At 34.3% G+C, this 16,794-nt stretch overlaps 1 protein-coding gene across 1 annotated transcript in view; it reads right to left on the minus strand.

Annotated features, from left to right (window-relative positions):
- Positions 1–16,794, minus strand: part of HLCS (holocarboxylase synthetase) — a 122,183-nt gene that overhangs the window by 65,025 nt on the left and 40,364 nt on the right. Inside the window, exon 6 of the mRNA XM_032195378.1 lies at positions 13,594–13,865. Coding sequence (XP_032051269.1) covers positions 13,594–13,865 — 272 coding nt within the window. The remainder of the gene's footprint in view (positions 1–13,593; positions 13,866–16,794) is intronic.

The raw sequence follows: 16,794 nt of genomic DNA on the forward strand, positions 1-16,794 counted from the left end.
TGACTCCTGGTATCCTTTATATTTTATTCATCTCTGACTTCATATTTAGTAATCTGAATCTAGTTTAGGCTTTCTTTGTATAGTTACCATCACTGTAAAGGAACTTCTCTACTATCAAGACGGATTTGCTAGGTGGTAAATGGAGCTGCAGACCTAGCCAAGTAATTAAGACAACCTGGATCCAGATCCAGTGAATGCTCCCTTCGTTTCGGCATTTCTTGCTTCATCACCATCTAAGGACATATATATATATACATAAAGATATATATATATTTAAGGGAGGAACTGAATAAGGTGTATGTTTCAAGTATAGGAGGAATTCTACTAAGGTTTTAATTAGAAAGGTATAGACCTGCATCACTAGTAAGCCTCCATGACATGAGTTAGAGATCCGTTAAATAAAAGGAAAATTTACATCCAAAATCTTGAAAAATCTAGGGTTACCACACTTTATGAGCCGTGTCTAATTTGTATGTGGCACATCTGGTATAATAGATATGATATACAAGCAGGCAAATATTTGAAGTAATAAGAGTTTCCCAGTGTTAAAATAAACACCTCAGCACTTCAGATTTTTGCTCAGCAATTTCTCCTCAGTGGGAGAGGAAGCAGGGAAGGAAGGGCACTTATCTACTTATCTACTGTTACACTTTACCACTTCTGAATTGTCACTCACTGAGATTTTTCAAAGGAAAACTTCAACCAGTAGAAAGCATTTAATTTCACTTGGTTCAGGCTCACAATATTTCGCTGCTTAACTTGGCAAAACATCAAAATAGAATATTTTCACCCTTCTTAACCTCTCCTGTTGGCACACCAGTTTATTAAGCTAGTGACTCATAGCAAATTACTTTCCCCCCCCCAAAACAATATCATTCTATTATCACGAATACCATGTATTACAGCTTCAGCTAACAGCAGAATATTCATCTCCTTCTCAAGTAAAGGGATATAGTTTCTGTGCAGTTGCTCTCCAGTCACTGGTGAAATATAATTTGTGAATGACTATTTATTATCTGTTCTGATGACCACTGAGTGCTGAAACTTCTGAAATGTACCTTAGATGAAAAACAGGTTATCAGGCAGAATCCTAATGTTCCAATTACCTGTACTCTCAAAACTGCATAGCATACTTTTTGCGTTCGTGTCATGCTGAAATCAAAAACAGAACAATACGGAACGTTAGCATACCTTTCTCGTGGAGCTAATGATGACCCTCAGACATTCTGAGAATGAATAATAAATATTCCAGAATGAATAATGTTATAGCCAACACATAGCAGGACCTGCTTATTCAAAGAAACACAGAATGGTTTGCGTAGGAAGGGACCTTAAGGACCATCCAGTTTGACCCCCTGCCATTGGCAGGGACACCTCCCACCAGACCAGCTTGCCCAAAGCCCCATCCAGCCTGGCCTTGAACACCTCCAGAGATGGGGCATCCACAGTTTCTCTAGGCAACCTTTTCCAGTGCCAAACCTCTCTCACAGTAAAGAATTCTTCCTTACATCTAATTTAAACCTACCCTCTTCTAGTTTAAATCTATTACGCCTTGTCTGTCACTGTACTCCCTGATAAACAGTCCCTCTGCAGCTTTCCTGTAGGCAAAAATGATCATTCTGAACTTCACAAAAAGAAATCTTCATTACTACTCTAGGTTTACTTATTCTTCCCTTTTTCTTCCACCCAAAATGTGACTGTATGGTTTCCAAAATCTTCATAGTGAGTGGTTTCTCTGTTCCCTTTAATAGCTGGTTTCCATTGCAATGGGTAGAATTTTCTGGTGAGTCTTATCAATTAACATTAGTTGGACAACCTGTTACACCTAGGCTTGCAGGCATCCTCAAATACATTTATGTCTAGCTGTTCTCATCTACTCCTAATTCTGCATAAAACGCCAGGAAAGATACTTGCATTATTTTTGTAACCCATAGCTGAAAACAGTTTAATTTTATGAGTTCATTCTTTCCCTTTGGCCTTACCTCTTTTGAACTGTTACTATAGCTAGTTAAAAAAAAGATGGAATTGTGCTGAATTTCTTACCTGATGTAACTATTTAGTCCTATTGTGAAAACAGAAGTTTGAATCCATTCTCTAGCATAAATAACCTGTATTCCTTGGTTTTAGAGATAATAAAGTGGTGAAAAAATAACAGAAAATGTAGAGAAGGCAGCATGCAAATTCTTAATGACACACATCAGAAATATGTGTAACTTACATTTTTCAGGTCAGCTGACACAGACAAAAGGAAGTGGGACTTAAGAAAATCTTTCTCCTTCTTTCTGAAGTATTTAATCATTACAATTTACTCATCCCAAGCTATGTTCAGAACTGCAGAATTAAAATTAGACCAATAAGTTTCAAGATGATAAACAATAGAAAAAGCTACATCCAGTGAAGTCTACCAAGACAAAATATTTTTCCCTGCATGTACGATGTTAAGATCTGAGTCACTAACTAAAGTAAGATTGATTTCTCCCAAATATTTCTCTCTTGACTATGGCCAGCAGTATCTTACTTACCAGTCAGCAACTATTAGATTTGTTTTAACATTAAATTACATTTTTTTTAAAGTACATGCATTACTAATTAATTACACTGGTACTTATTAACTAGCTTGTGGTACGAGTAAGTTATATCTTATCCACCTCAAACATGAAATTGAACCAAAACCAGAAAATGAACAAATAAAAATGGCTGATAATAGCAAAATACTGGAAGTGTGTGTGAAAGCTACTGGGAATAGAAATAAACAGAAGATAAGCAGAAGTCTTTTAATTCTCCCAAAATTGATAAGCATGAATTTGCAATCCTTGCCAATAACGCAGATGAAGAAATACAAACAATTTGTCTGTAAGATTTGAATATGTTTTACATACCTAAAGTTACAAATGCTTAGATAAATTACATGTTCAAATGAGGACCATATTTTATGCCATTTTATTGCTATGAACACCATGTTTGGCTGTTCGGCAGAATAATTCCTTGTCTTTCTTTATCAGAAAGGTTAAAAAAAACATAAACAAAACAAAAAAAACAGAACATGACACGCAGTGAAATATCTATGACAATATATTCTGTAATCAGTTTCCATTTCTGTGGCTACAGCATACAGATCTGTGGAAATCTGAGTTAATCAAACAAACTTCAGTTCCTGGGGACAAAATCAGCGTAGTCAGTTAAATACATTGCAAAGGTGACATTCTGTGTCTGAATCTAGGCTGAACATTTCCATACATCACGCTTTCCAACTGGCTATATCAAGATTCTTGAACTATTATTCTTAAAACCAAGAAGCATCTTGGGATAAAGATTCTTTTTTACCTTAGGCTTTACAGTATGCTGGTACTGTGATGCACAAGGGCATCTTCCTTGTATTTTTTCTGTCAGCACACTGGCAATATTCTGATGGAGAACTACGAATATCTGCACTTAGTTCCAAAGAAAAACATGTAAATGCAGCAACTGAATGGCAGAATACTGATGCCAAGAGAAGAACAAAAAGGCAGACAAATAAGCTAGATTCATAGTGCTCTACAGACTTTCCAACATCTTCTAGTTGAAAATTATTTGATGCCTGGCTACTACCACAAAAAATATGCAAGCCACCCAACTGCTTTTCAATTACCTTGGCAAGGGGTGATTATTTCACTTTTCTTTTTGAAAACAGATGGATAAACTGTGATTGAAAACTCTAAGCATTCCACAAGCATTGATCCTCGCTACCCTGATACGGTCTGCTAACTTAAAATTATTCCCTATCACGTGAATTCTACATGAATCAACTCCCACACAAGATTTTAAATTTGTATTAAAGCATGTGGCTCCCAGCTATTTCTTTTGTATCACACATCTGATTCCATATTCCAGATAAGGTATACATGTTATCTTTGGCAAATAAATCACGAACTGAGTGAGAACTCTTATGTAACTTGGAGTCTTCAAACTTAAAGGTCCAAAATAATATTCTTTCTTTCTTATGCATCTGTGGATAACATTTTAGACTATTTTCCTCCTACATGGAAGCCTAAAAAATGGATTACTGAGATCATATAAGCATTCTTCTGCATCACTTCAAAAACTTCCAAAAGGGCAGAAATTCTCTCTCTTCGGTGAAGACTGAAATAGTATTTTTAGCCACTAAAACATTTTCTGCACGTTATTGTTCCAGTGCTCAGAAAATTGAGTTTCAGTACCGCAATCATATTGCACAATATGCATCCTTAAAAGGAAACTGGTTCTGTAGCAACTAGTTTATACAACCAAATAGTTTAGACATATGTGAAAATCAACAAATAGTTTAGACATATGTGAAAATCAAGTCTTGGGCTTAACAATCATTATATGGATGAAATCTTTTAGCTGAAAGATAAATATAACAGTATAAAAAAATACTGTTTTCTTTAACTAAGCCCACAAGCCATCTGAGTTTACCAATACATTTTAGGGGCTGTAGAAATGGGTCAATGAAATATCATTTTGAAATTTTAACTGCCTATTCTAGGATTTGAATAAAGACGGTAAATTAATGGGTGGAAAGCATTACAGTCAGGTAGAATGAATTCTGAAGCTTTTCTACTGTCATGCAACATGCAATTTCATGGATTACACGAGATCCAAAAAGTATAATGTACTATGTTGTAAGCCACATTTTTAAAAACATGAAATATAAGCAGTTTGTGGGATTCTGATTACGTATCCAAATATGCTTATGATGGTAGAAAAGATTAAAAGGGCGACTAAAAATAAACAAGCAAACCAGTGTATCATAATTTGCAGATTCATAGACGACTGTACAGAAAATTATTTTTACCCCGAATAAACTAAATTCCTCATACTGCCCAGTTTTCAAACAAAAAAAGTTAGAAATGGAACCACCACATGCTTAAGTGGAGTTATTACCAGGCTCTATGACTTCAGAAGGAAACGAACCTAAACAGTACAGGATCTTTCAGTAGATAATTCGCCAGCTGAACAAGGGAATATCATGTTTCTTATCAGTAATTGGTTTGCTATGCACTCTGACAACATGTAGATTTTTCCCCAATTAATACTGCAACCTTTTTACATGCCACTCTTTTTAACCTAACATTTGTTAAACAAATATTCAGCAAACACAGATAAGATTTGTTTCCCTTGAATGCCTTATTTTTATTTCCTATTTCCTATATCTCAGCCTCCATCTCTACTTTTTTTTCCTCTTCTTGTTTTCTTTTCAGCATTCTTCTGAATTCCTCTTTCTTCTTGCTCTGTGAATGGACAAACTGATGATCCATTCAAACACAAATAAAATGAAAAAGGTTTATAGAACAGTCTCTAGTTGTATTCCACGTATGTTTGATGAAAGATGGAATGAAAGTTCAGCATTTGCAAAGAAACCTTTAAAATACTTGTGTTTGTTTTTTTTTTTTCTTTTTTTCCTTTTTTCCTTTTTTTTTTTTTATGTAAGATAGTATCATCCTTAAAATAGCATCAGCTGAAGTTTACAAAAAACATTTGGAAGTTTTGCCACTTTTAACTCTTTAGCAACAAGAACAATGCTAGTAAATTCTTTTGAAAGCAACATGAGGTACTGTATTTTATAGCAATCCTGGGGATCACAAAACCGCAGTGGGGGAACCTCGATTTTTACACACCATTCTACAGGCCACGACATTTTAGGCTAAATGATATGAGGTGTGATAAATGCAAGCCTTCGTTTGAATACAAACAGATTCTTAAAATATTTTAACTAGGAGTATAAGTGAAAATAAATTAGGCCAGTGGGATTTAAGAAAAGAATTCAGATTCTGTGGGATTTTCTTATTTTACTGCTTAAGGTAGAAATTACACAAGCTTTGAAAGGTTTAGGCACTGAAAACAATCAGTGAATTATTCTGAAATCAAATTACTATCTTCTAGCAGCATAAGAATAAAAATCAGTATGTTTATTTGTAACAGCACTGGAACAGGTGCTGTCTAAACTTCCTCAAAACAGTAATGCCACAAGCTTCTCAACTCCTACGATGTAGTAAATCCAACCATTTTTTATTTTATTTTTTTGGCAAGGGCAAAGGGACGGAGATGTGCAAAATGGAAACTGAAAGCCATGATCTAACTTTGAACTTCTAAGAAACATGATTATGGTATTCTCCATGTACAGTCAGAATGAGAAACTGGCATCTCCAGACAATAATTCACATTTTGTCTGACTGCATTTAGTTTTAGTTCAGAATTTGGATCTTTATTGTAGTTTCAAAGAAAATAAAGTCAAAATGTAGCAAACAACACATTTCTCTCCATGTCTGAGAAAATGGATTCTTCCCATCAGCTTCCTAAAATAACCAGATAAAAATTACTCTGTAGATGTTAATTCTACTTCCAAAAGTGAAGTAGGCCCTATGCATCCCTTAAAGCAAAAAACGGTCAGAAGAATTCCAAAGCAAAGCATACTGGGCTTGACTTCTCCAACCAGTCCTGTATTTCCATTTTCTGAAAACAAAAAAAAGGAGTCTGTTTGGAACATGCAAGTGCTGAGTATCTCCAGCACATCTCCTTGATAGGTCAACAGTGTAAGAAACGTGCAGTGTCCAGCCAAATGGATTCTTTACTAGTTCCTAAACTTGGACTTCCTCAGCTCTATACGTTGTAGATAACCCATTAACAGAACACATTATCACATCACTTGATATCCTCTTCCTAGTACATCTGACTACCTAACTGCTATTCTGTTTTATCTAATTGCAAAACTTTAACTTTCTAATATAACTCTCCTTCTCACTGAGGTACAAACAGTAATACACGAGTGCTTCTGGGCAATTTAAGCTAAGCAACATTTTTTTTTACTAAACCAAACTTAAAATTCAAAGGCAGAATTGACAGTCACAATTACTCAGTTACTCAGTTACCAAATGAGTAACAATAATATATATGCAATGTGTGTTATAATTTATGTAACTAGATAACCCTATATTATATATTGCAATGTATTACATACTTTGTACTCTAATACACAACTCTTCCAAGTTAATCCTCTTTCAACAGTGTGATGATTTTTAATTTCAGCATTCAATTTTTTCATCTTAATACGAAAAGCCTGATTTAAAATGTATGCATGAAAATAGCACGGTGTAAAACAAAACAAGATAATGTTCTTGAACCCTTCTATTTCCATTCTCCAGCAATCATTTTAACTGTGCAGTCTTATAGGGTTACCACTCATATTTAACAAAGGAGGAGTGTCCCAAGGATACATGTGTATTCATACAACAATACGGATTGTTCAGGAACTTCCAGCAGCAGGGTAATACAATATACTATAAGAGTTCAATGTGGGTTAATTGCTCTGCAAAACGGGTATCTTTTTTTTTTATGACTCAATCCCCTTTGGGAACATCAAACCTCCCCCTGTGCTGACAAAAACCATGCAAGCAGGAGGCCCACTTCATTAACAGGAAGAAAATCTACTAATTTTACATAACAAAAAAAATAAAGAGGAACATATTTTGTCTTCAATTCCATGGAAAATCAGACACACAAGGTGCGTGACAAGAAAATAGGGACCTAATTGTTTAGCGCCCTTACGAACCATTCACAACAGGTGGAAAGAAAGGCAAGGAAAATTGACGCAAAGGAGATGACAAATCCTAATACAGAAATCTTTCAGCAAGCATGTAATGAAAAATGCTATTGCAGAGAAGAGTCTGGGAATGGCACAGAACCAAATCAGTGCCAAAAACTTCCGAATTCCTCACTTTATACAGGCAAGGAAGGGAACAGACTCTTGGCTGTATTACAAAAATTCCTGTATGATCTTGTATTATCAGGATGAAGGACAGCTTTCCCTAATGCTAGACGATGCAAAACGGTACCAATAAGTGAATGGAAGAATAAAGTCAGAAATAATATACATTTAAAACATTTATACATGTAAAAATTACTCTTGAAATGTATTTGATTTAAGGGAAACTAACATATACTATTACGTGAGCTAATCTTTATCACCACAGGATGGCACAGAATACTGACTATAAAAAATCCTCAAAAAAAACAATCATGGAAGCAGCTATTCCAATGCACAAACCTTATTTCTTTTGAGAATAAAAAGCCCTCTTGCAAATTCAACCCGATGAATAAAATAAATGCAAGTTTAAAAATTAGTAAAGCCAATGATGTAAGAAACAAACGGAGATGATACTACATGAAGGCTAAGTTAAATGGGAGGGATACAGCTTAAAAGAATGAAATCCTTCAAAGAGCAGGTCTACTGCCAATAGTATTTAACTTTAGGTTTTAGGTTAAGTATTTGTTAAGTAAAGTATTCCTATTCCTCAACATAGTTTAACAAACAAAGACAACCAAGGAATCTTAGCTTTTAAGAGATGCACTTGTGAGAGTCCTCTACACAAGGAAGGCCTGGCTATCCAAAATTATAAATTATGTTTTGGCTATGTATGTTATGTATTATGAAAAGATTACACACAAAATTCACACAACATTTAAATCCCACTGACCAATTTACCAGCAGATATTTTTTAAATACCCAACAGCAATTTCTTGAGACAAAGGCAACCTTCCCAACCACCACAGCATTTTCTAACTCTCTAAGACACTTTCTTCAGAGGGAAGTATGGAGAGGGGTAATTTTTACAAACTGTTAATGTTGGTGACAAGACATTTATTTACAGAAGACTATTAATGTACTAGGATATTCTCGTCAGACCAAAAGACAAAGACTTTGTAGTTTGAAGATTTTGTAATCCAACTACCTCTACATCTTCAGGTGAGGAAAACACAAGGTCCCTATTTGCACATATCATCCAAACCAGCCCTCTTGCAGCTGATTTTGACTACACAGCACAACTGCTTCCTCCACCCAACTGAGCCTAGATTATGAAACATGGCTAGCTAAAATAATATCAGCAGCAGTAAACAATTTTTGTAACTTTAAAGAAAATGGTCAATCAAGTTGAGCCAATAGCAACAGCAACAGTTCGTGCTTGTAGTCCAGTTGTCATGGAATTATGATGGAAATACCTGAGAGGTCAGGCTTTAGAGTGATACGCCCAATGATGGGATGAATACAAGCACTGTGACTATACGGCGTATTTTGCATGTGCTATGTTAATTCCAAATTTCTGTCTTTAAACCACTTTTCAAACCACCACCCACCTGGCTTATCTGACTTCAATTTGTTTCTTAAAAAACGTGGTTTAAACAGAGAATACAAGAGATCACTGAGGTGCATGGAATGACTAAACAGGAGGCTGCTGTGTTTATGTAGAGTAAAACATCATAAGGATTTGAAAAAAAAAACACCCACTAGGTACAAAATACAGTTTGTCAATCTCAGCTTGTTTGTGCCTCTGAACTGCCATTCCAATTTCCTGCAACTATAAGCTGCTCTTACTTTTCACTAATGCATACCTGCATAAGCAGCACGTGTATTTAAATATAAAACATGAGTTTTAAAAATAAAATCTCAATGCTCACTTTCCAAAATTAAAGCTGTATCACGATGAATCTTGAAAAGCATCAAGAAAAACTAAAATGGCACCAACAACGTAAAGGATTTTCTTCTGCAAAGATTTTAACTGTTTGGAAAATGTTTACTCTAAACTGACATTTTATTTAAAGATCCCACTCAGCAATTATGAAAGCAATTTTCTCCCACATTTCATTCCCACTAAAATTCACCATATTTATGTCAAACTCTTCCTAACAATGGCACAGGAACAGCTGCCTTTGTTCTTCTTAAATACTGGGGAAACAGTATCCACAATGGCATTTTATGTACAATATATCACATGCTGGCTTAGTAATGTATAAATCACATCTTCTGCCAAATAAAACATTAAAACAAGATGTAAGGTGTTGGTAAAGAATAAAATTGAACTGAATACCTAAGTAATTTATTTTTAATGAAATGGTTGTGAAACCAATCCAGTTAATTAAGGCGTGCTAGAAATATTTATTTATCAACCTCAGGTCTTGTGAGCCTAGCAAGTTCGTTTCCACAACTCAATACTTGCATTGGCATACCAGATGCATCCTTAAAAATAATGGTTTCATTTTGAGTCATACAAACTCAGGCATTCTTTGAGGAGAGGAGACAACAAAAGTGGAACTGCTTCTGGAAAGGTTAACCTGGTCAGGTGCTATTGGGATAAATATCTCTGAAGAAATACACAAGGTTTCTGAAATTTCTTTCTGACTTCTGATTTCCCTTGAAGAAAAAAAATAAAACAAAACAAAACAAGAGGAGAGCCTCTATCTTTGGTTAAAAAAAATTAATTAATTAATTAATTAAATTTTAGTTTAAGAAGTAAAAGATTAAATGCTTTAAATGTAGTCTTATGATTCATTTAAAGCTTTTAACTTCAAATCATAGAAGCAATATTGACTATTTAAAACTACATGATATTTAAGCAAATTTTTTTGCTTAAAAAAAAAATCTTTGTTTTACAATTAGACTAATGCCATTTAATTTTAGATACTTACAGGTGAATTCACACTTTGCTCGTTACCTTAGGACATGTAAATGTATGCCAATGATAATAAAGTGTGTATGTTAATATGCAAAATGTCAAGACATGCCATCTGGAGAGCTAATGAACAATCAAGGGATTCCAAATTAAACTACAGAATTTTCCCTTAGAATCTTTAGGACAACACTGTCAAGTTCAATCTATTCACTTAGACTCCAGAATCAATTTTTCAAACTTTATGACAGGTCTAATAGTTTCCACCTGTTTCTCTTGCTTGACTTTTGACTGGCACGTTACCAGCCAGGGTGGAAATGTAGACAAAGACCCCTATTAGGCTCCGGCTGTTTCTCTACTGTGAGGTCACTCAGCCATTAAATTAGTTCCAGCCCACTTTCTCCTTCGATGTCTTAATTTTGGGGGGTATGAAGGTTTGGGGAAGTGAAAAGGAAGAGAGGCAAACATTTGACATTCAGTTTGTGGGAGAGGTATAAGAAAATCTAAAATCACGGAAGTTAAATGCTACATTTATTTGTAATTTACTAACTAAATAATTTACTAAATCAATTCACTGCTAATCCCAGGGATTAAGTTCTTGAGGTGTCTGTGTCACATTTTCAGTCATCACAAACTTTGGAAAAAATAAAAGATTCCATCCTGTAGCACTTGCTTATTGCAATATTCGATTACCTATACAAGGTATAATTTACTTTTTTTTCCTGGGAATTACAACTGATCAGTAAGAACTTATTTTTTGTGCAATGAAAGAAACTCTTTTTCTTGAGATACACTTTCATTTTGAACTGGCAAGTGACATATTACATATCCTAAACCTGACATATTACATACCTTAACACATTCATATTGGTTCTTATGGAAGTACATTAAAAACTGACAACTTCTTTCTTCAGAAAGAATAAATAAAATATCTAATAGATATTTGCCTCAATTTCTAGTGATTTATGACTTCTTATTATTTGTGAAATCTCAAGGTACTTTGCTGAACTGCAAATCACATGCTGAACATGCAAATCACATCAACATTATTCTTTTATCTATGACAACAGTGTATTTACAATATCATTAATCATCATATTTAATATTTTGAATTATTAAAACAAAAGACTTTCTAAAAGAAACTTAATCACTCAAATTATAATCTTAATAGGACCACCTTCCCTGTAAAGGCTGCTTAGAGAAAGAACTGGTTTACATCTTATCTGAAAACCAACTACTGGAGTTGCATCACAATGGGGAAAATCTTGAAGACCCACATCTCCAAGCACTTCATTACATTTGGACTACTTACATAAGAAATCAACCTGTTAGCTGAACACTCTGCGGGGACATCAGTTTAGAGATAAAAGGGTAAAGGTTCCAGATTCAATGAAAAACCAAGACCACTTCTCTCATCTCCCTTGCCTTCTGGATGATATAAGCGTAAATAAATCGGCCAGACATGATTCTGTTTAGCTCGTGATATCTAAATAAATTCACAGACTTTGAATAATATATTTCATCTTACTGGGATATGTAGATACTGTTACTGAGAACTACCACCAAGAACAACTATCAGAAAGAAAACTATTAACATATTGAATTTTCACTTCAGTTTCTTACCAGTAAGTCTGCTTTCAATCCTATGAGTTGAATATGATTTGAACAGAAACAAAGATGTAAATACTACAAATGCTTCAATAATAATAATAAAACACTTATTTTGGGGCTCTATTGAAATAGCATGTCTGTCTACATCCAAAAGCCCTTGTCAAATCAGTTGTAGGACTAGGATGTAGATTTGGAGGAAGGGGTGTGGCAAAACTGGATTGCAACATTTTTTAATATGTGTGCACATGTATGTATAAACACACAAAAAATAGTTTGGTTTTAAAGGAATTTGTATTTGATTTGAGCTGTCTCTAAATTACAAAATTTTAGGGCAAATTATCATTTGTAAAGTTTATCTATAAACACTATAAATACTTAATTTCAGGTAATTTTTAGTTATCAGAACAGTGTCAACTGTAAAATTACACTGATTTACTGTAATACTGTTCTAATGCATGCTCGTTCACAGTTTTTGTGTATGTATATTTTAAAACAAATCACCTTTATTACCTGCGAGAAGGTATATTCTGTAACATATCAGCCTTACAATTTAGGCTCTCTAGCTGAGAAGTAAAGCTATTACTGCTAGTTAACTAATCAGTTACAATAACATTCAAGGCGATTTAACTGATGATGTTGATAAAAAGAAAATCCAGAACAAAATTACTGAGGTTATTTTAAACAGCAAAATTCACCTGCAATTTCTGCAGATAAATTAACACTGATACTCAAAAGTGGCTGTCAAGAAAAGTTAGAGCTGCAGGTAGAAACACACAGAAAAAATCTTTCCTGAAGAGGAACAGCTTCTTAAAGACAGTTTTTTCCATCAGACTATTTCATGTTCTGAAACGTAACAGTACATTCTTTGTACATAGACTCCAACCTAAGATTTACTAACTGTGATTTTCATATCACTTAATCCCATTCAAAACTCTAACAAACTACTTTCTCAAAGGTATCTCACAACTCATTCACAAGGGTCATCTATGTGATGATGAAAGAACGTATAGCACAACCCTAACCAATGTTTAAAAAACACCAAAGAGCATTTTAGTGGAATATTCAGTGAAAGGACATTAAATGGAAGGAGAGAAAACAGCAATGTTAAAATTTAGGCCCCAATCTACTTGGTATTACTTTTGTTATGTAACTAGCTCAGAAAATAACTTGTGTTAGAAAATGTATGCAATCTCCTAAATATGAACATTTAATACTTTAAACATTCGTGGTTTTTTTTTGCAAGATTAACAATTGAAGTCAATCTCCAAGTAAGAAGTTGTCACATTAGGTTTTTGCACCTCTTATATATTGGCATTTATACACGATTAATTAATATTCTGTAAACACAAAGATCTCTCTTTTGTGTCCTATTTCATAGACAATCAGCATTTTTGACTGGGTATCTTGTAGGTGACAAACAAATAAAAGAGAAAAACGTTTCTTTCCAAACACTGTGAGCATTTCTATAGCTGTGAATTCCTATCAGAAATCTTACTCAAGATGGTTTGGATCACTGTCTTACCCATCCAGAAGATTCATTGTTGTGGTGGTAACTTCAGTAAAGAGAAGAATCTTTCCAAGCTTCTTTGTTTGCAGATTCTGTTGATACGTCTCCAGGCTGAAATGTTCTGATGAGAAGTTTCCCATCTCAGTGATGACTGACATCAGAGACGGAGTTGTCTCCATTTTTGATTCACAAGATGAAACAAATTTAAGAGACACTTTGCTGGATTCCATTAATCCTTCAGCATTTACATTTTCCTCAAGCCATTTCAGGAATGCAAGATGGATTTCCTGTGGACAAGGGAAATAAAGTAAGACATAGAAATGCAGACCAACATACAGAAAGATATACAAACATTCTTCTGAGAATATTTACATTCAATAAACCACCTTCTGCTTCAAAATGAGGAAAAATAACGCCATTTCTTTTTTGAAGATCAACTGCTGCTGCTTGTTCTACTCTGGCCTGACCTGACTATTGGGTACACTCTTCTTAATCTTGAGACCACGCTCCTTTGTGGGTTGATTAGGCTTAAACTTGTGGTGGTTCTGCTAGGTACCGAAACATGGAGTGCATATTATGCACTTCTGTTTATGCAGGTTTTTCAACATGCTAAATTTCTCTGCTACAAGCCTCTCAAAGCATCTCTAAGGCTTGATTTGAAGGATAAAGCAGCAGCTAAGAAAAACATTTACTGATTTCTCAGCGGAATCTCCACTAAAAGGAGTACTTTCAGCTAACAGAAGCTTCACAACTATTACCTTACTCCAAAGTGGCTGTTTAAAAAGCTAGCTAAAGCAGAAACATATAACACAAGAAGGCACATAACTAGGAAAACTTTATACCAGTGTACAAAATGGAGTTGTAAGTATGCTCCCTTGTCACAGCCAATGGCACAGCTGGTAGACATTTCTTTGCAAAATATTTTCAGTGTGAAATACATGTATATGATACACAGATATAATTTATTATATCTAATACAACTAATTTTACATATCTACATGCCAAACCTTTTATTTCCCTCTCCTTTATTTTAGGTTATTTAGAAGTGTGTTTTATTGAATGTGAAACAAAGAGATGAATTACTGTGATTATTACCTGTCTGGTAACTCCCTGAAACAACTGTTAGACATTCATAGAACTCTTTCTCAAGATACCTAAAGTGTTTTTGAGAGATTTGGTATGAAATTTTTGCCTTTTCTGTAGAAACTGCAAGTTAACAGCCCACAAACACAGATGCTGGGACTTCTTTTTTTCGAAGTATGTAGCTTACATTTTGAAGAGCTCTGCTCCTTCTAGAAACAAAGCAGTCTCTATCACACATACATAACTTCTCAAATAAAAAGTTAAACTGAATTAGATGGAAGCTAAACAGAAAAAAGAAGAACTAAAAGTAAAAGCTACTGAACCGCTGATTAAGGCTATCAATAATTTACATAGCAGATTTGAACTGAAAGAATATTTTGAGAGCAAATGTATATGAAACACAAGAAGATACTGGAATATATGGACAAATGACTCCTTAAAATATTAAAAGATGAGCACAGCAACCCAAATTGCACCTGAGGGCACAATTCTAAATCTGGCCCTCATAATTACACTCTCATTTTCAGAATAATAGCTATTTTGGAAGATCTATATGAAACCACAAAAAACGTATAGTCTTTTTCTACCAAACGTAATGTATTAGTGATTCTTGCCCTCAAATTTTCTAAGAAAACATTTGTCCTTTAAATAAAAAACTTCTCATAGATGCACAGTTTCTACCCAAGTATGTGCCCCTCCTTCCTGTTACTGCAGGATCTGGGAACCTCAGTTCTGAGGGTTTCCTATACTAGTCTAAAGACTAACTCTCTTGCCCTTGAACATGATGTCCCTGAGCTGCAGTCCAACTCTTTCAAACCCACAAACTGCAATTAAGAGCAATCTTCCTATAAATAGTTATCTATCCAAGGAATTACTCCAATTTTCCAAATCCCATTGTTGTATCTTAAAAAGCAACGAGAAAAGTGGTCCTGTTTCTAACACCTTTCTATGGATTTTCCATACTCGGAAACTACACTTTCTCAAGTTTCACATGGACACTGCTTCTTGTGTGACATTCTTTGTATGCTGAATGTCAGCAGACTTACTGGTTTGCAGCCCTATAGTACGACATTTACCCTCTGCATTATATTCTTTCAAGTGATTTTTCCCCCATAGTTTTTTAGTCATACGACATACTGAGCATAACACGAAGAAAGGAACGTTCTTTTTCCAAACGCAATCAAGCACTAGCTTCTAGGACAAGACAATCTAAGAATGACTCAATAGGTAAATTTTAGTTACAGATAAACCACTTCTCATTTCTGCATTTTGTAAAGCTCCATTAAACTCTTTGCATTTAACTTGTTGCCTAAAATATGCTTTAAATATTTTCTTCCATTTTTTTGCATCATACGTGATGATGTGGCATTAAAGGTTTTATGAGCACTTCTTTGAATTAATCTGCATGAACCACTTGTATCTTTACTCCGTGTAATATCATAGCCTCAACAGACTCCTACTAAATTCTTTACACACTATCCTTCTTGTTTTACACACACAGTAACTTATTAGCTGTAACTGATATTTAGAAAAATTACAGCTTTAGTTCTTGTAAGGGAGTATATCAAAACTGTGCTTAAGCAGAAAGCGTGTTTTCCTGTTGCTTTCTGAACACAGAATTTCATTTAGCATGATTGTCTGAACATGCAATTCCTAGACACAAAACCGTAATTTTAACTCCCATAAGGATGGATTTACAGACTTACCAAAACAGGCATTAAGTTAAAAAGTAAAGATGCTTAAAGTACTCTTACATTTAAGCAAAGAATGAAAGTGCTTGTTACTATACATCAGAAAGTCCTGCGTACTTTTGCCACAGCATACTTTCTGAAAAGACTGAAATAACTTAGATTTATGTGTAATGTCACATTACTACAGATATACCACACAATTCCTAACATTTATCCTCTTGAGTGTATTCTTTCATGCAATTTTTCCCCCATAGGTATTTAGTTTACATAAATTCATTTTATTGTTTCTAATGCATATTGAACTATTTAAGATTTGTTATATTTGTATAATTATGAAGCTATTTTTTTTTGCGTAATGTATACATACTTTTAAAGCTGATCAAAAATATAAACACAAATACTAGATAATCAAAAACTGCATTTGATTTTTAGATATTTCTGT

This window comes from Aythya fuligula, chromosome 1 (assembly GCF_009819795.1).
Source record: "Aythya fuligula isolate bAytFul2 chromosome 1, bAytFul2.pri, whole genome shotgun sequence".
NCBI classification, from domain to species: Eukaryota; Metazoa; Chordata; class Aves; order Anseriformes; family Anatidae; genus Aythya; species Aythya fuligula.